General features: G+C 51.3%; 1 protein-coding gene across 2 annotated transcripts in view; it reads right to left on the bottom strand.

Annotated features, from left to right (window-relative positions):
- Positions 1 to 5,503: 5,503 nt before the first annotated feature.
- The window catches only part of Htra3 (HtrA serine peptidase 3), a 28,391-nt gene continuing 13,289 nt past the window's right edge, over positions 5,504 to 20,605 (bottom strand). The window contains 6 exon segments of one of the 2 annotated variants that reach the window (NM_001271027.1): positions 5,504 to 6,563; positions 7,433 to 7,528; positions 8,843 to 8,891; positions 17,640 to 17,754; positions 19,118 to 19,150; positions 19,680 to 19,874. In NM_001271027.1, the coding sequence (NP_001257956.1) occupies positions 6,398 to 6,563; positions 7,433 to 7,528; positions 8,843 to 8,891; positions 17,640 to 17,754; positions 19,118 to 19,150; positions 19,680 to 19,874 (654 nt within the window). In that variant the 3' untranslated portion in view covers positions 5,504 to 6,397. 2 annotated transcript variants of the gene reach the window in all.

The following is a 20,605-nucleotide window of genomic DNA, read 5'->3' as shown; positions in this document are numbered from 1 at the left end:
GAAAGAGGATTGCTAAACCCAGAGGAACAGCGCAATAAAGCTTTGCAAGGCTAATGGGGGCACTCCCAGAAGGGAGAGAGAATGTCCCATGTGCCCACAACTGGCCTGTGACAGGCTGTGTCGCTTCAGAGCTCCACCTCCGGGCTGTACACCGATAAGCCTTCATGTTGGAACACTTTATTTTCCAAGCTCTGAAAGTGAGAACTCCCCCATGACTTTCACCTCCCACCAGGATGACCTTGGTGCCAGGGGAGTGGGCAGAGACGCCAGAGGTGGGGAGGGAGTGGGGTAGGTGAGGGGGCAAGTGGGTCCTGCTTGCTGAAGTGAGTTTGTTTCAGACCCTTTGATGCTGTTCCATAACTAAGTTAGCAGTCATCAGCCCTTGTATGAGGGCCTTGCAGGACCTTTGGACCATCTTAGCATGATAATTCTAATAGCTTTCAATGACCGAGCACCTGTCCCCATGGGTGGGTTTTATATACATCTCCGTCCCCTGTCCACTTTGTAGATGAGGACATTAAAAATCAGAGAAGGGAATTTGTCGAGGATTTGAATTTAAATTTGTCATGGTTTGGGTCTTCAATGTCCCCCAAAAGTTCATGGTTCCCAGGTTGTAGGAAATGGTAGGACCTTCAGGAATGGAGCCTAGAGGGAGGAAATTAGGTTATTGGAGGTGTGCCCTTGAAGAGGAAATTGAGACCCATCCTCACCCCGCCCCACCCACTCCCTGGCCACCACAATGTAAACAATCTTTTCCGCATACACTCCGGTGCAACAGGGCCTATGGACATGAACTAGAACCTCCAAAACCGTGAGCCCAAAGAAACCCTCTCCCGTCCCTGAAGCTGTCTGCATCACAACAGCAGTGCTTCACAGCCACAAAAACCCCAGCGCAGCTCCCAGTCTGCCCACTTCTCCCATCCCATTCATCCAAAGGCTAGCTCACAGGTCACTGCACAGAGCATCCCGTCTGCCTGGCTGGGTTAGATGGCTCCTCTGTTGGATCAGAGGTCACACTGAGACAACGTTCCTACCAAATAGTTCTTGCAATCAAAAATGGGGAATGGCCCTCTCAACTGTCCCTTTAGTCTAGTCCTGACCACTCCCTCAGGGCAGGCTTGGTATGTCAATTCTGGGGGACAAGGCTGGGAAGAAGGAGGGGGTGAGTGTGGCTTTTCATTCTACAGGGAAAGATACCAAGGCCCAAGAGAGGAATGGGCTATGCAAAGTGGAAGGAAGTCAGGCTTGGGTTCCAGGGTCAGAGTGACCTAGGCACTCATCTTCGGTGCTCTAAGCACGAAGTCATGGGCTGCTGCTGACCTGGAGTCTTGGTCTTCACACACGGTCATGATTCAAGCTGTGCCCCACCCCCTACCATGAGCTCCAGACTCAAGACTAGGCCTCTCATGCCCTGAGCACATGTTCCAGCGATTGCTTATATTGACCTCACAATTTGGCTAAACACTCCCCCGCCCTCATGTTGTCCACATAAAAGCTGGGTCAGTGTACCAGGAATAGCTTCTTTTCCCCCTTAGAACTGTGGTGAAACACGTAACACGAAATGTCTTATTCACCATTTTAAAGGCCATGCTCAGTGACATTTCAAAGTACTTGCTAGGAGCATGTGGTCATCTCTTGTCTGGAAGGAGAGGGAAATAAAAGAGAGAGACACATAGATAGACCGGGGCAGAGGGTGGCAAGAGCTTCTAAGGAGGTGGCCCTACAACCTACTTTCTCCAGCAAAGCACCATCTCCCAAAATACCACCACCAGCTGCAGGCCCAACCTTCAAAACACAAGCATGTGGGGGACATTTCACAGTCAGACCGTGACAGAGTGAGCACGTCGTGTGCCTGGCCAGCTCTTGTTTTTCCAGCCATCTGTCATGGATGCCTACGCTGTTTCCAGGAAGTGGGGTCTGTGACTCTATCAGGGAATCTTGACAGGTGCTGTGGAGAAAGTTCAAAGTCGACGTCCAGCAAATCAACAGATGTCTCTAAGCACCTGTGTGAGCCATGTCTGTGGTGCCTGCAGCCCTGCACAGTGTGTGACCCAGAACATGTGGTATATTTAGGGACATAGCATAGGTAGGTAGGTGTGTATGCACAGCTGTGTGTGTCTGTACATGATGTGGTGTGGTGTGGTGTGGTGTGGTGTGTGTGTGTGTATGTGTGTGTGTGTGTGTGTGTGTGTGTGTGTGTGTGTGTGTGTGTTGAGCACACATGCCATGACAGTTATATGGAGGCCAGAGGCAGCTCGTAGAGTCAGTTCTCCCCTTCCACCATATGGGTCTCAGGGATTAAACTCTGGTCACGAGGTGGAAAGTGCTCTTACCTACTGGACCATCTTGCCAGTGCATTCTTTCTCCTCCTTTTAAGTGACCTCTGAAGAAATGTGAAAGCCACTGATGGCTCCTCACATAGCTGTCTTAAGAAAGGGGGCTGGGACCATCTAAGGCAGGGTTCTTGGACAGATCAGGCTGTGACAGGCAGCCTGTCAGGGAAAATGCCTGAGCACACAGGCTTATGGAGTTCAAGAGGAGCATCGGGTTTGGGAAGAAATATCTGCATCTCCTGAATCCCCGATAAAGGCACAGAGGATCCAAAATGAAGATCCTGGGCCCCTCCAGAGATGGAGACGGGATGCTGTCTTCACAGCTTTGTCACTACCGGTGTTACCGAATGTGGGGTCACAGCCTGTGCCCCAAATCAGGCTCAGCCACTCATCACCAATTCATAGAGTCAAAGTGATAGTGGAAACCAGAAAAGGGAGATTTATTCAAGGTGGCCGCATTGGAAGATGGGCTCAAGAGGATTGACTTTGTCCTACTCCTGGGAGCCTGGGAGCCTGGGAGAAGGTTCCAGCCAAGGGAGTCACTGGACAAGGGCCAGGACTGGGAAAGAGCAACAGCTGGATCCCAGAAAAAGACCAAGAGCCCCGCAGCTATGCGAGAAGGGAGGGTGACAGTCGGCAAGACCCAGAGCCTGTGATTAGGTAGCAAGTGTGCACTGCCCAGGTGGTAGTGATTATACCCTCTCACCCACGCACAGCCCAAGGCCCCTGCTCCCCTCAGTTGGGTCTTATTCCAGAATTTTCATCTTTGGTCACCCATGTGACAGGGAGGACATGATGAGTCCTGAGGGTCAGCTGCTGGTACAGGGCCACCCTGTGCTCCTTACTGAGGAGTATTTTGTCATATAGCCTTATGCCATGACTAGCTACCTGAGGGATGGGCAGAACCTGGCCATGTCATCTAGTGATCAGCCAGCAGTTTATGTATGGTTCTGGAACAATCCTCTCCCTCTCAGGGCTTCAGTTTCTCCTACATCCAGCAGGGTATTGGAAGGTTGGGTAGTCTATTTGTGAATGGAGTTCTGAGTTGGAGTGGACTGGCCTTGTGAACTTTCCTGTTTACAGCCCCATGAGACACACCGTGGAGAGTGGGTAGGAACTTAGCTGCTGGGGCTTCGTGGGAACCCAAACGAGTTGCACAACGCTCTGGCAGCAGCTGGCTGACTCTGAGAAAGTTGTTTTGCATGGACCGCAGCTGGCTGTGCAGCTGAGGGTCAGCCCACGGAGCAGGGAGTAGTTTGGGACCATTCTCCCAAAGCTGGAAGAGGATGGGGTTGCTATGGCTACCCACAGTGCCCTCGTGTGTGGGGATTGGTCCCTAGTATATGGCAAACCCTCTCTGAGAACCCCTGGCTATCTCTGGGGTTATGAGTTGTGTGACCATGACCTCCCTGAATGCCATAGCTCAGAGCTGAAGGCTAATGGGTCAGAACCCAGACAGTCAGCCCCTCTGAGCTCAGAGACTCCACCTTCAGCCTTGCTTCAGGGAAGCAAATGAGGTGGGAATAGGAAGAGGGGAGACAGTTAGAGGCACTTTGGAGCCCAGACATCCCTGTGTGCCATTTCATTCAGGAAAAAATATTGACTTCAATTTACAGCTGGAGAACTAAAGTAGCCACATTACCCTGTCCTGGGTCAGGCTAGTGGGGAGTCCTAGGGTGACTTGTAGAATCTAAGTTCTGGAGACAGTCGGGATCCAGACAGGTCCAGGACAGCACAGCTGGATGAATTGGTGATTTGGAGGGGGATGTCTGTGAACCCCTGTATTTCAGCTGCTATGAGATGGACAGGGGCCTAGGTAAGAGGACTTAGCTGGGGTGCCAAAACCTGCACCCGTAGGGGTGGGACTGAACATTGAGTCAGTTAAGCTTCTGTCTGCCATGTGGAAAAGCAGAGCAAAGACCTGCGTCTGAAATGCCTGTGTGAGGTGCTCATGTCAGGGTCTCCACAGAAGCAAGCAGGGCTTACTGGGTTTGGACCAGCCACGTGGGAGGTAGGCAGGCAGGCTGGGAAGGGCAGACACTGTGTGAACTGTATCAGGCTCTGAAGACAGGTCTGGTCTTCCAGAAGATGTTAGTGGTGGGCATACAGGGTCAAGGAAGGGAGAGAAGTGGGTAGCCATTGGGTGACTACGGCAGAATGCCTGAAGCTCAAAGCTGAGAGAGTGGAAGTGGGTTCTCAGTCACCTTCCTTACAAAGCTACTTGTTGACCCTTTCTAGTCCTTTCTGCCTGATCACTGAAGCATACACCCATCACCCCTTCTAGTTAGCCACACAGCACACAGCCATCCATCCTCCACAGCCTCCAAAATTAGGAGCCCTGTCTCCAGAGGACTCCAGTAGGAGACACTGACGCTGCCCTGGGTGTTTGAGACTGGCGAACAGCAGCCCTAGAGTGGGGCACTCAAAATGCCTGCAGTTTATTCTGGAGAAGGAGTCTGGATCATGCAGCTGTGCAGACCCTGCCTCTGTGCACAGGTTGTGCTACAAGGTCCCAGACCCTTCTGAACACACGAGTTGTTCTATGATACACAGCAGCATGGTCATGAATCACCATCTCCAGAGCCCCCACCCAGCCCTTCTGAGAATTTTCTCTTGGAAAATTTGGGCTGTGTCTGCTTCCAGCCACTGTGGGTTGTGGGTAGGGTTTGTGAAAAGAAGAAAGAGAGATAGAGATAGATAGATAGATAGATAGATAGATAGATAGATAGATAGATAGATAGATAGATAGATAGATAGATAGATGGATGGATGGATGGATGGATGGATGGATGGATGGATAGATGATGGACAGACAGATGGACAGACAGACGTAAGCACAGACAGAGCTCAGCCACATGGCCCTGTGTGCATGGAAGGGCTCAGGTACTCATTGGGGGCCACGTGCTTAGCCGCTTAACTGCTTAGCCGGAATGACCTTGTTTCCCATAGCAATCAGGAGTTGGGTAGTGTCAGGAGGGAGAGGTAAGACCTCAAGTCGGACGTGAAGGAACTGTACCCAGCGGCCTGACATAAGGCTGCCCTGAGATCTGGTGTGTTTCCTACGCATGACATTGTATCAACCTGGAAAGGCCACTTGCAGGTCTCAGAATGACTCCAGTGATGCCCTACATGTGGGAAGACCCCAGCCAGTGGGGGAACCAACACCAACATCTGGATGACAGCTATGTGCTTGTAAACTTTAATTTCATACAGTAGAGAAACATACAGTACAAGCAACGTGGGTAGTGGGAGAAACTTTACAGCAAAGCTCACAGATACACTTGAAACACTAGGGAGAACAAAGATGCCCTCGGGAGCCTGCTGGCGGCTGGGTGGCCATCTTCAGAGATGGCTGCCACACCCAGAGCTGCATGTGGAGGTGAAGTGGCTCAGTCCTTGCACCTCAGGCAGGTACCCACTCCTCTTTGGCCACCATGTGGTCACCTTGGGAGAATGAGCTGTCAGGGTTGGAGACCATGTGACCATGACACTCTGCTTTCTGCCTGCCTGGGCCAGCACAGGGCTCAGCTCAGCAGTGAGGGATGTTAACCTGCTCCAGGTCAGGACCCTGGCTTCTCCAGGGGGCAGCTACAGGGCCTGCTCTCCGGGGATACCAGGTGGCAGGGCAAGCAGCCCCTGTCTTACCATGGGGAGTGGGTGTGTTAAGGCAGATGGAAGCCTGGTGGGGTCAGGAGAGTACCTGTGACAGTGAGAGGTCAAGGCACTGGGGGTACAAGGAAGGTGAGGATGGGAGCTGGGTCGGCCTTCCTGAGGGCAGAGGTTAGCTGGGGGAAGGGGAGGCTTCCGGGGAGGTTTCTAGGAGCTTCTATGTCCAGAGAACTCAGATGGTAACATCAGGACACTGTGCCTCCTCTACTGGAACTGGAATTAAAGGTCACAGCTGAGATCCAGATCCCTGGTTAGGTCCAGCCTTGGACTCAGCACTGGACCAGAGAGGAGACTGCTGATCCTGCTGAGGACCACAGCAGCCCTTCGTCCTGATTTCATGAAGACCGGAACCCCACTTCCTGTAGGCTTTGGCATGGCACTGGCGGAGAGTAGCCTCACATCACCACCTCCGGCATGATGCTGAAGAGCAGGTCATCATTCCCCCGCCGCACCTCCAGCAGGAGTGAGGACTCATTCAGGACCGCCTCCTGCAGCTCACTGGAATCTACCAGGGGACGTCCATTGACTTTGACTATGATGTCGCCATCTTGGATGCCTCCTCTGCCAAGCAGGAGAAAGACGCTTAGCACACGTGTATTGTCAGGGGCTCAGGCTGTGCTCACCTGGGCTCAGCAGCAGCCATTTAACAAGGTCGTTTTGAGAGAGGACATCAGTGACGAGCTAGTGGCACATGGTAGCCAGTGACTACAGAAGGAGGGACAGGACCACTTCCCCGCCCACAGCAGCATACATGGCAATGGGGCCCCTCCAGTTTCCAGAGCCTCAGTTCACAACCACTAATTTGACCTGGATGAGGTAGAGGTCAGGGTGTCAGAGCATGGTCACATGAGACACACGGCCTCAACATGTTACTTACTTAACATACTTAACATCGCTTCGTTTGGGTATTTGGTGTTTTGGAACAGGCTCTCATATGGCTTAGGCTTGATCCCTGTCTAACTGAGTCTGGCCTTAAACACCCAGTCCTTCCGATTCTATCTCCCAAATGTTGAGGGTACAGGCTTGTAACACCACAGCAGGCCTGTACCTAGCATTTCTGTAGTTCTTAATGTGTTAAAATAAAATAAAATAAAATAAAATAAAATAGGAGAGTCAGCAGAACCATGAACTATGATGTTTGTTCTACAAAAAAAGAGAGGAAGGCTTGGAGTTGCTGTCTCGGCCCAGTCAGAGACTCTTCAGCCTCTGTTTCTCAAAGAGAAGATCCCTCTGTGCCAAGGACAGGCATGGCCAGTGATCTGAGAGACAGTTCATCCCGTGGTTCAGAGGAGCGACCAGACTCCACAACTCCTTGCCAGGAGACTTGAGGTCACATAAGGTCATTGAGGAAGCCCAGTCCAGGCCCCAGCACACCCTCCCCTCCCCCATGTATGACTGCCAGCAACCCTGCCTCTGCCTGTGGAACATACCTCTGAGAAGGTGAGTTGGGAACGACCTCTTGAACATATATTCCACTGCTCACCGCTGGAAAATCTGGGTTGGCAGTCTTCAGTTCCTCCACCAAACTGGAAAGACAGTCCTGTGTCAGCCTCTCAGCCTGCAGCCCAGCTCCCTGGCATGTGGCTGCCCCTTCCTGCCACCACCCAAGCTAGACAAACAACCTCTTGTGAGTTCTCAGAGAGCCCTGAGCCCCATGAGATGGAACCGCTTAGTAGCCACGACTGGCTACAAGTGTGGAGATGGGGCAGCTAGATTGGGAGGACAGACTATAAAGGGTGGCTGAAGAAGGACAGATGGGTGGGTGGCTGGACAGAGGTACTGGGTGGAGAAATGGAGAATGGTTCAGTCACTGAATGGACTGAGAAGACTGGAAAGATGGCCAGTGGATAGATGAATGATTGGGGAAGCACACGACTTAAAGATGAGTTGGCACACTGGTCCTAACTGCAGATTGTTTAAATTTTGCTCCTTAGATTGACAGAAGAGGGAATCGGGTTGGTTGGTCAATATCTCTGAGTTATCCCCAGAGCTTCACCATGTAGTAACTTCCTTCATAACCCTGGGTTGGACTTTCCTTCCCTCCTTCCTCCCTCCTGTCCACCCCCTTCATTGTCACTTTCATCCTGTCTTTCCAGGCAGCTGCTCTGTTCGGAACCTCTACCAGAGCCAGAGCCAAGAGGTGAGTGGGGACACAGCCAGCTCCCTGGAACTCACAGTCAAGATGATCGGCAGGCAGAAAGGACCCCTGACAGCCATTACAACACTGTGGGTCACCTCTGTGCTAAAGGGTGTGCAAACGGGGGGGGGGGGGAGGCTGTCTTACATGAGTGGCCCGTGGAGATGGGGAAATATCCACTAGGATCTCAGAATATAACCATGTTTGAAAATAAGGTCTTTGCCACTCTAGTTGGTCAGGGATCTTGAGATGAAGTCATGGACTTGGGCAGCTCTCATATCCAGTGACTGGCAGCGTGGGGCTCAGACACAGGCTGGAGGAGGCCTGTGGAGAAGGGGAGCGACGGGGGCTAATGCAGCCTGCTGAGGGGTGACCATAGCCAGGAGGAGTCAGGAGACACAAGAAGAAATAAGACTGGAATCTCAGAGTGTGAGACCTGTGGGCACTTGATGTCAGTCTCTGGCCTCCAGAACTCTCAAGTAGTATGTTTTGGTTGTTCTAAGCCACCTAGTTTTAATTCATTATTGTAAGAAACCCAGGAAGCAATTCCAGAGGCTCCCTGGAGGAGGGTTGTCTGAATAGAGTCAGAAGGAATCCATCAGGCAGTGGTGGTGGGTCTGACCTCTCTAGCACCTGCCAGCAGCTGGACACAGTAGTCAGTATGTGGAAGGGGTTCATGGGAGGACAGGGGAGCGTCATTCACCTTGGCGTGATGGTCCGCATCCGGATGCCAATGAAGCGCTTCTTCCAGTCTGGAAACGGAACACAGTGGCTCAGTTAGGCTACATGGTCACTGCCCTTGAGAAGGGAACCCAGAGGAGACTCAACAGCCTGGAACCAGCAGCCCACCCCTGGCTGCTTTGGCGGTGAAACCATGGGGACAGGTTCTCAACACAAAGCAGGGCTTGACACATTTTGGTTTTTCATTTCACTAAGATTCCCTGAGCATGGTGGGTTTAAACCAGCAATCAATAACACCAAGAGTCTCTGAAATCCAGATGCCCAGGAAGTACACAAGAACAAGCCATCCTCAGAGAGGAAAGCAAAAGGAGAAATGAGAAGGTTGTTTCAACTACATAAACGAACATATTCCTAACCGAGGCTTTCAGGGCACAGAGGCTGTTCTCAGAAGCAAAGAACACAAGTTAGCACCCATGTCAGAAAAAAAGGACTCAGGCAGGTGAGAGGGCTCAGCAGGTGAGAATGTTTGTGGTACAAACCTGGTGACTTGAGCCTGATCCCCAGAACCCACATAAAGGTGGAGAAAGATCCTACTCCACAAAGTTGACCTGTAAGCCTCCACATGAATGGCATGACACAACCCCCTCCCCCAGAGTAAAATAATAAAATTTTAAAGAGATTTATTTATTTTTATTTTATGTATGCAAGTATTTTGTCTGTATGTATGTGCACCACATATTTGCAGTGCCCATGGAGACCAGAAGAGGGCGTCAGACCCTCTGGAACTAGATTTAGAGCTGACATATGGGGGTGCTGGGAACTGAACCCAGGCTCTCTGTAAGGCCAATAACTGCTCCTAACTGCTGTGTCATCTCTCCAGCCCCGATAATATATATATTTTTTAATTTAAGAGGAAAGTCTCAGACCAGTGGCCTCAGATTCCTCTTAGAAACAAGAAAAAGGTGGCCACGTGAAACTCAAAGGAAGCAGAAGATGAAACTATGAGTCAATGAGACACAAAATAACCCAGCAAAGAAATAAATGAATCAAAAGCCATTCTTCTGAAATTAATAAAGTGAACCAATCATCAGCCAGTGTGATCACGAGGAAGAGACGGATAGGTGTCAATGTCGGTGAACTGACATCGTCACTGTCAAGGATTAGAGAGGAGGCGTTGCTGCAGGCCTTCAGACATCACAAGGCTGCTAGGAGAGCTAACCACTGCTTGCATCCATGCATCCCACCACTTGGGGTCCGGAAAGCGCCAAGCACTTATGTCCACTCAAGAAGGAACGAACGGCCCAAAGCCCTCCATCTAGTAAAGAGGTTGATGAGTGGTTAAAAGTCTTCCCAGAAAGAGCTCAGACCCAGAAGACATCACCGTGGAAACCAGCATTTGAAGAAAGAAATAGCACAGGTTCTACAGACGCCTCCATGGGACTGGATATGACCCTGGTGTCTCCTGACCGTACCCAGAAACTAAACCAACAACCTCATATCTTGGTAGAGACACAGCTGCTTCAAACGTTTGCAGCAAATCAGGGGCTACAAAATGTGTAGCACCTCAGGGCTGAGATATTTAATATAGGGATGCATGGGATGGTCTCACATTAAAAGGTCAGCCTGGGGGCTGGGGATTTAGCTCAGTGGTAGAGCGCTTACCTAGGAAGCGCAAGGCCCTGGGTTCGGTCCCCAGCTCCGAAAAAAAAGAACAAAAAAAAAAAAAAAAAAAGGTCAGCCTGACCTAGTGGTGTAGGTCTATCATACCAGCTACTCCAGAGGCTAAGCCAGGAGAGTGTCCAGTTCAAGGCCTACTTGAGGTACAGAGTGAGCTCAAGGCCAACCTCGGAGATGTAATGACACCTTGACTCAAAACAAAAAGTCAGAAGACGGCTGGGAATAAGGATCAATGGTAGAGGACTTGTCTAGTATGTACACAATCTAGGCTCAGTCTCCAATACCTTACAAAGTAAAAGAGCAAAAATGAGCTAATGGTAGTTATAGACTAAAAAGGAAAAGCCGTACTATGAGTTAAACACAAAAATCTCACATGTGTACCCACGAGAAGCCAGAAACAGGATGGCGGCTTTTCAACTTAAAAAAACAAAACAAAAAACAAAAACCTTTGCCCATCAGTATGCCTAGTGACAAGGGACTGGATCTTCTCCCTGCAGGGACAGGACAAGGGAGCCCATTCCCAAACCCTTTATTCAACATTTTATTCAATATTGGGGATGAGTGTGGCCCTTCAGAAGGAGAAGGAGAGGACCATCTCTATTTACAGACCACACGATCGTCTACATAGAAAACCCAGTGAAATCTACCAAGGAAGCTACTAGAACCCATAAGTTATCAAAGATTCAACGTACCAAGGTCAAGTTTGCTTGTAGAGTCTGGTAGCAGGCCGTCAGAAGTTGGCCTGTAGACTGTATACTCAGTGTAACATATGCTGAAGAAAGCCAGATGTTGTGATCCCGGATCTGAGTCTGCAACACTGTTAAAATACCAACCCCTCACCCAAGATTTTTTGACAGATCCACTTGCAGACTTTTGATTTTCTTCCATAGAAATAGAACAGCTGATTCTCAACTGTGTTTGGAACAAAAGAGCTCGGAGAGCAGAGCTGATGAGAACCAGCAGAGGGGGAGGGCTAACCTCAGGACTTCCTAGGAGAACAGAAGGCACGGCCATGCGGCACTGGAACGTCTCAGAAGGACTGAGTTACTCAGTTTTGTGGTAAGGTTGGGAAACCACGTAGGTGGAGAAAGGAGCATCCTTTGGGCAAGCGGTGCTAGAAGAATCCATCATCCAAAGCAAATGATGACTGAGTATCTACAATGCCCAGAGGAGCTGGGTTGGCCACAGACGACTCAAGATTCTACTTGAATCACAGACATACTTAGGCTGTAGTTCTGAGGCTTGTGGGAGGTCTGTGGTGTGGCCGGAGTAGCACCATAGTGAGCTAGGACGAGGGTGGCCGCTGATGCTGGGTAATGGAGTGGCAGTGGAGCCAATGCAGATGTGTCCAGGAGGAAGGGCCTAGAGACTTGCAGATGGAGGGTAGAAGGGTGTAGGACTCGGAGAGGATGAGGGGGTGCCCTTAATGTAGTGCTTAGCAGGTGGGGTGCAGGTACAGTGCCCTGATATTCATGTGATGTCCCACAAGCATTTGTACATTCAGCTCATGCAAGGAAAGGCTGGAAGGTGAGTGGGGAATCCAGGGCACCACTGCAGATGCCACCTACATCCAGGAACCTGGATCAGGACAGGATGAAGCCTGAGTCCTAAGCTTGCGTGTCCAAGATACCCCCTCCTTTGACACCTCCACTTGACCTGTAGCTCAAGGCCATGTTTAAAAAGCACAAGGCCTCGGCTTCCCATAGGTGTGGGGAGCAGGACCTGATCATTTTCCTGTGAGGGGTGTCTTTCTGGCAACAGGCTGGGGCTATCTTTACGTTCAGAGACATCTTTTTTTTCAGAGCTGGGGACCGAATCCAGGGCCTTGCGTTTGCTAGGCAAGTGCTCTACCACTGAGCCAAATTCCCAACCCCCAGAGACATCTTTAATGGGGGACTACTACTACAGGTCATCTGGCAGTGCCCCAGCCCCAGCCACAGAGGCTGGATACTTTAGACACACTGCTGAGGCGAGGTACAGAGGAGAGGTGCGGGTCTATGGACTTTCGAGGCTAGTGCAGTTGTAACTGAACTCTTCCATTCTGTGCCTATCTCTGTGGAGAAAACACCTCTGTAAACACATGCAGCCCAATTGGAAAGACTAGCACAGGTGGGAATCATCACTTTGCCCTCACGTAACCCCACTTTGTAAGCCTCAGAGCATCAGTGACAGAATGACAAGGCAGAAGAGGGGAGGGTACCTTAAAGGACTGAGACAGCTGGGACCTGAGAATGTTCTAGACCTAGAGGGCAGTGGCTATGGTAAGTGCCACTGAACGATGCTTGCCACCTTCACACAGACCTCCAATGTTGTGGGCAAAGCCCCAGCCAGGGCTTCACACATTTGAGGATTCATTCTGAGGCAGGTTAGAGGGATGCCTACCTCTAGGGGTAAGCAGGGGACACTAGTGACATTATTCCCACACAGGTTTCTTAGTCTAAGCAGACTTTAGTGTTTCTGGGTAGGTTTCTTCTTTAAATCGTGTAAGGCCTATTTTTAGAGCAGGCCCTTCAGTCCCCTGGATGACATGACAGGCCCTTCTGCCTCACAGCTTTGAGTGGGGATGGAGTGGGGGTGGGAGGAGGGTGTGTGAGCCAAGCAAACTCTCCTTTGGTAGCCAGTATGCCTGTTGTGCACACTCCGCAGTCCTCAGGGGGAGCTCCACTCCAGCTGCAAGAACCTCGGCAGCCACAGCTGCCACCAGAGCCAGGAGGAGGTCTTGCTCTACCCAGGCCAGCTCCAGACAGTTCTGGGACACCCGACTCCAACCTTGAGAAGGCTCGGTGACCCCTGTCCACAGATGCTTCAGCCCCGGCAGTAACAATCTGCAACAAGTTAGGGGTGAGGGAGGCACTGCCCCAGTGACTGTAGGAGCTGTCAATCACAAATAGCTTGTGATAGGCAGAAAGTGGTTGAGCTCATGAGAGACCTGGGATTGGTAGGTAGGATGCTGACGTGTCATTGGTGGAATCCTACCGTGCTCTCTGTAGCTATATAAGGACATATCCCTCCAGCCCCTACAAAAGCTTTTTCCTGAGTGGTCCTTCTGCCTACTTCTGATCTTTATCACAAGTAGTGGGTTGAACTGGTTACACAAAAAGCAGACAAAAGTACAAAATAAAACAAAACAGTCTGGTTGGCAGCAGCAAGGAGGCAGCTGAGAGTTCCGGAGAGCCACTGAGAGCTGTAGACCGTGACACCCAAAGCTTGGAGCTGTAGCCCCAAGAAGAAGCTGAGTATTTCAGAGAGCCACTAAGAGCTGTAGACCGTGACACCCAAAGCTTGGAGCCGTAGCCCCAAGAAGAAGCTGAGTGTTTCAGAGAAGCACCAAGAGATACAGACGCTGACACCAGAAGCTCTGAAGAGTTCCAGAGATCAACAGAGGATAAACTCTGAGAGAAGATGGCCGAGAAACAATACCACAGACAAAAGACCATGAAGAGCCCAGAAAGAGTAGAGACTCCCAGTCTGTAAATATAGAGAGCAGTGAGGAGAGGAGCAGAGGGTCCCCACCCCCTGCACTCTGGAGCAGTAACTCTCAGACCTCTTTGGAGCTGCCCTTTGCCTGTCTGTGATTTCTCTCAGGTCAGCGCAAAGGAACCCCAGCTGTCTTTGGCAGCTCCTCAGCTTCTGGTTGATGCCCCTTACACACACACACACACACACACACACACACACACACACACACACACACACACTGCTCCCATACCACCCCTTGCCTGTTGATAAACCCCAATGCCTCAGTCTTTGAACAAAGCCCGATTCAACCATGAAAAGGTAGGTATACCCTGAAGTCTCCTCGCCTCCTCTCAGCCACTGACCCCTGCCCAGAAGTCAACATGTCCTACTTACCATTACCCCCTCCCCAATACCGCACAATACCTAGTCATGTAGGTCTCCTGCTCTGACAGTCTCCTCAATAGCCCACCCTCGCTGGCCTTCTGTGATGTTGGGCTACCCTGTCCTGCCCACAGCTGGGATAGGCACGTCCCCATTTTCCGAGCTCCTGTTTCTCTTCTCTCTTGTCCACGCCCATCATCCAGATGTCACATGGTTCCAAAGTCCTCTGGGTTTCTCTCCTCACCAGAGGGAAGGCTCTGAGGGCACAGCTTAGGAGAGGACAGGGCAGCTCAGCCAATCATACACTTGCGCAGTCTTGGAAGGAGTTGAGGCTAGGTCGGACCTCTGGTCCAAGGCTAGTCTAATCGTCTGCAGTCAAGGTTCCTAGCTCCGTCCCCTGAAGGCTGCAGAGAAGTACAGCTGAGTGTTGCTCTGCTTGGGGCCCAGCTCAAGCTCCTGCTTTGGTGGCAGGCCCTGTGTACTCCCTATACCCACCCACCTCCTCTTCTGGGACTCTACCAGGCATGAGAGTTCTTCAAAGGGAATCTGAGACCAGAAGAAGCAGGGGTGTGCCCTGCCTCCCTTGTTATCCCAAAGCTCCTGGCTCACAGCCAAGGGGACAGCTCCGCTGACCAACACTGCTCCAGTCACTCAGAATCTGCACCAACCCCTGGATGAGAAAAGAGATGCTCTCAATGCCTCCCTGATTTAATAAAAGGGATGTGTTAAAGAACTTAGATTAGCAGGGTTCAGATCATCTGATGTTTTTATTTAGAAACGGAAAAGCATAAATAAGCACACATTTCAGAATGACTTTAAGTCAATGGACCCCACTTAGCTAAGCCTTATCAGATCCTCTGGTAGTAGGAAGGCACTGTCCTTGGGTGATAACAGCTCTGGAATGGGGGTGAGCATTTCCAAAGAGCCTGGGCTGAGTGACCAGGACACAGTGACTAGGACAGTTGCTCTACAACAGAGGAGCAGATCCTAACCCCCAGGGAGTTCTTGTCTGAGAATAGAAGAAGCATCCAGGGGACAAGAGGTCTCTGGCCCATTTCCAGCATAGCAGTCACCCACAGACCAGTCTATCCCAGTTCCAATCCCATAAGCAAGCTAACTGGAAAATTCTAGTCACTACACAAAGGGCCAAGGCTACCCATGGTCTAGGAACCCTGGTCTAGTTCTGAGCTTCCTACTAGCCAAGAGAAAAGGTGGCTAGTTCCCACTATTCACCAGAAGGTGCCTCGGATTCCTGGGAGGGACAGGCTCTGCCTGCTCCTGTCATCTTCATAGGGCCACTTGGAACAGAATGAGGCTCCTCGCTTGCAGTTCTTCATGGGACGGGTCTTGGCTGTACTGGGATCCTTGTGTGTGGCTGACAGGGCCGCAAAGGAGGGGGCAAGCAGGAGGAAGGCCCCTGCTCTCAGTGCAGTGCTCGTGAGAGGGCTGGGAGGAGACAGGGAGGCAGTGTGAGAGTATGAGCAGCAAGGTGGGGTTAGACCTGGGTGCCGGCCAGGAAGTGGGTATGGGAGACACATGGTAATTGGCGGCCACTGGGCTGAAAATGGGGTAGGTGGGGGCCCCAGGAGCCTGAGACCAGAAATGGGGCTCTTTTCTGGACAGTGGCCATGATCAACAACTGAAAAGATTAGCATGCTCTCATTTGGAGAGCAGTCTTGCTTGGCGAGCTTTCTCCCTAGAGGGATGCAGATGGCCACCCATCGTGGGGAGTGGGGGCAAGAAGGACTGGAAATTCCTGTTTAGACTGGGGTGAAGAGATAGAGGCTGGCAGGAGGTGACTCCCAAGGATTGGGTTCTTGAACTTTGCTCCCTTGAAACAGAGGATACCTTGCTGGGCTGACTGTATGACTCATAGGCTGAGAAGGGTACTTAGGGAGCATGAATGGATGAGAGGAAGGAGGATAGGTGGATGGGTAAATGGATAAATCATGAACGGGTGGGTTGGTAGATGCATGAATGGATGGGTAGATGAGTGAGAGCGTGGATGAATGACTGGGTGTGTGTACAAGTAGATGAGCAGATAGATGAAAGGGTAAGAGGGATGAATGGACTGATGAATGGATGGGTAGATGTGTGGGCAGATGGAGGCAGAAATGGAGGAGTGAGTGGGTATGTGGATAGATGGGAGGACAGATAAATAGATGTAAAAATGGATAGACAAATGGGTAGATTGATAGATTAGTGAATCAGTGAATGGGGAGTGGGTGGATGGATGGACTGATAAATAAATGAATGATTGACATGTATAAATGGATAAATGAATAGATGGATATATAGAAAGATGAATGGGCAGATGAATAAATATATAGATGAGTGGGTACATTGGTAGATGGATGGATGGATGGATGGATGGATGGATGGATGGATGGATGGGCGGATGGATGGATGGATGGGCGGATGGATGAACATATAGAAAGATGAATGGGCAGGTGAGTAAAAATATAGATGAATGGGTAGATTGGTAGATAGCTAGATGAATGGAAGGATGTGTATGGATGGATGGGTGGGTGGATGAATGGATGTATTGATGTGTGTTGATGGATAGTGGTAGATAGATGGATGGGTGGATCAATAGCTGGATGGGTGGATGGATAGATAGATGGATGGGTGATGGATAGATGGGTGGTTATTTGGTTGGGTGGGTGGGTGGGTGGATGGATGGATGTGTGTGGATGGATGGAGGGTGGTAGATAGATGGATGGGTGGATTGATGGATGGGTGGGTGGATAGATAGATGGATGGTTATTTGGTTGGATGGGTGGATGGTTGAATGGGTGGGTGGATAGGTGGATAAATTGGTGAGTGAATAGATGAGTGAGGACTTGAGTGGACAAGTAGGTAGATGGATGAATGGATGGAATGGTAATAGAGTGTGTGGGGGTTGGCATACAGATGAATGGTTAGATTGGGGAGTGGATAGACAGATAAAAACACAGATGAAGGATTAAGCGGGTAGGTATATGAATGGTGGGTGGATGGGTAGGTGGACAGGTGGGTGAAAGGAAGGAAACACAGTTTTTCACCAACTAAGAGGAGGTCAGGTATCTAAGCTTGGATGGTGGGACTGGGAAAAGACTGTCTGGAGGGGGAAGGGATGATTGTGTTCATGAGCTGAGAGGCATGAGGAAGGCCCTAAGAGAAGTTAGAAATGAGATGCCCCAGGGTCTGCTGGTTTGGGGAGGGTAAATGACCTAGTTAGGAGTAAACATAGCTCCTGCAGCTGGGACTGGGGCCTCATCCTGGGGGTCCCTGCCTTACCTGCCCTCTGGAAAGTTCTTTACCTTTCACATGCTTGTCTTGGAACTCAGAGAGGAAGCGCGTGATGCGATCCGAGGGGATGGCAAAGGAGATACCAGCCGCCACCTTGAGCGTGTTGATGCCGATGACCTCACCATCCTGGCCAGAGAGAGCAGAGTGCGGTGTTACTTGGTGGGGTGCCAGGCAGAGCTGGCTGTCGTGCTCCACTGAGATCCCCTAAGCAGTCCCAGCTAGCCTGTAAACATGGCTCTCTGGGTCACATCAGTGTCAGTGACTCCTACCCTGTGTACCACCAAATCCTGGGGAATCTCTCCATTCTACCCATGGAAAGGACTTCCACAAAAGTTATTGGGTTGCTCCTGCCTCCCTACCTCTGGCTCCTCTGTCCTAGGAGGCAGTGTCCACTGCACCCAGGACAGCTTCTATCCCCACCAGAGATCTGGACCCCTTCTATCCCTTCCCTATGAAAGCAGGGACCACTGAGCAGGGCCGGGCGGCAGCTCATAATCTGTTTTGAGCTCAGCTCCCACTCTGCCGTCCTTCATGAAGCTAATGCTGTCAGATCAGGAGCTACCTCAGACAACGGGACCCACTCCTGGGCAGGACCCTTCCCAAAAGCCTGGCCATGGGAGGGGTACAGGATGCTTGCCCTCGATAACCCAGCCAAGGCACTACCAGCTTCTCAGGGAACTTCTTTGGGGCCTAGGGTAGAAAGTTAAGAATCTAGCGTAGACCCTACCACACGGGCGCCTCCATCAGCAGCCTTGCCTGGAGAATCATGAGTGTGGAGGAGACAGCCACCTGCACAAGTCACCTGAGTGCCAGGAGGACACTGTCCCAGCCCATGGGCTGCCCCATGGCTGTCTCCTCCAACTCTGGTAGTGCTCCCATGTCTTGTCCTCGGCGTATCCTTCTCCACCCATTCCTTCATCTTGACACCCTCACTAAGTGCTCCCAGCTCCTGGTCTGTCTCAGTGGTAAGGCCCGCGTCTCTTCAGAACCCCCCTCATGAGGGCCTGACAAGTGTGGGCACTACCAACTCTATGGCTAAGTTCCCTTGGGGCAGGCTGCACTGAGACCTCAGAGCCTGGGATACCGGGTAAATCTGCCCTCTTCTTGAAAAAATTCAGCCAGGATGGAGCTGGCTCTGACTCTGGAAGAAGTGTGGGTAACAGAGCTCATGGGTGTGGTCTCTCCTCTCACCTTAGATTTTAACTGAGGACAGCAAGGCCCAGGGCAGTAACAGCTTGATCTGTGTCCCCACTGCCCAATGCCATGGGGGAGCACATGGGCCCAGCCTGACAACTGTTCTGTTGTCCTTGAGGACTCCAGGCAGCATGGACCTAGGGCTCAGCTCTTTCTGGGCCTCCAACACAGCCACACTACTGACCTCTGGGCATGCACTTCCTAGGGCTGCATGGGGTTTCTCCCTATCTCCAGCCTGTGCCTCTGTGTGGGCAAAGCCTAGAAAACCAGATAGAGCACTTTAGGGGACACTTACCAGGTTCACCAGGGGGCCTCCTGAGTTCCCATACTGCAAAGGAGAAAACCACTGTTAGCTGTGCCATGAACCCCCCCTCCCCCCGCCCCCGATGGTCCCCAAGCTCTTTCCCCACCACTGACTCAAGTCAGTGACAAGACGGGTCACCGGAACAGACTTCCACTGTCTTGATACTCAACCAAAGTATCATAAACCATGCTTCCATGTTTCCACAACACACCAGTTGCTAGGTACTTGCAGTATAAGCAGTGTCGGAGGTTTGGTAGTCTCTACAGAGATGAATGGCTCCAGGACCAGTCATGGCAGGCACGGGGGTACGTGCCAAGGCACCCAGACTTGGAGCTGTGTGAATGGCATGGTGCCACCCAATATAACCTTAATCCTAAGAAAGTGACAAGCTGTGTGGGACAGGGGTATGACTGGGTCGCCTCATCTCTGCAGCCGTTCAGAGAGGCCCATCCTTGGGAGGCAGCCACTGGGTGAGTGCTCTACATGAGGTAACAAAAAGGCCTTCCTAGATAGTGGTGTGTTGTATGAGGTTGGCCTTGCCCACAGCACTCACATTGATGATGGCGTCTGTCTGGATATAGTCCATGTCCGAATCCCGGAGGCCCAGCTCTTTGCCATCCCGCTGGGCAGTGCTGACGATGCCCGTTGTCACGGTGTTTTGCAGGGCAAAGGGACTGCCGATGGCCACCACAAACTCGCCAGGCCGCAGGTCTGCTGAGTGACCCAGCAGTAACACGGGGAGCTTTTTCTGGAGGGAGAAGAAGGGATATGAGAGAGAGGACAGAGGCTCAGATGCCCAGAGAGGGATCCTGACAGGCTGGTTTCTGGAGAGGAAGGAGGGCCTTACAGCCCTGAGGCCAGGCCAGCAGCTGACTGGGGACTGGGCTGGAGTCCACAGAACCCAGGCTCATCTTAGGAGGCCAGGAATGCCTGTCATGGGGAGGTGCACAGCATCCAGGCTGGGCCTGGCCTCTGATATCCTTGAGCCCAGGGATTTGTTTTCTGACACACGGTCTTTCTATGTAGCCCTGGCTAACCTAGAACCTACTGTATAGATGAGCCTGGTTTCGAACTCACGGAGATCCACCTGTCTCTGCCTCCCGAGTGCTGGGATTAAAGGCTTGTGCTACTGCACAGCTAAGCCTGAGATTTAGTGGTGAGTTTGCTCTGCAAGTTGGCTGAAAGCTATGCCGCCACCAGGCTTGATGTGCTGCATCCAATAGAGTCGTTCTGTGGCCGGGTATGTAGCTCCCTGGAGCCCTGTCAAGGACCTGGAAACCCTAGTTTGGAATCATTTTGATTCCTTGCTATAGATACACAGGGAAACTGATGCCATCTCTGGCATATGAGGCACCTGAACACTGTTTCACACAGGGCCAGCAGAGCCCATCTGTTTGTGGGCTCCATTACCTGGTCCTTCTGCTCATGGTCTTGAAGAGCAAACATATGTGCACATCTGTTTGGGGAGCAGAAGGAGAG

Source organism: Rattus norvegicus, chromosome 14, assembly GCF_021556685.1.
Source record: "Rattus norvegicus strain SHRSP/BbbUtx chromosome 14, alternate assembly SHRSP_T2T, whole genome shotgun sequence".
NCBI lineage: Eukaryota > Metazoa > Chordata > Mammalia > Rodentia > Muridae > Rattus > Rattus norvegicus.
The sequence above is the reverse complement of the archived record's forward strand: the minus strand, read 5'-3'. Positions and strand labels throughout refer to the sequence as shown.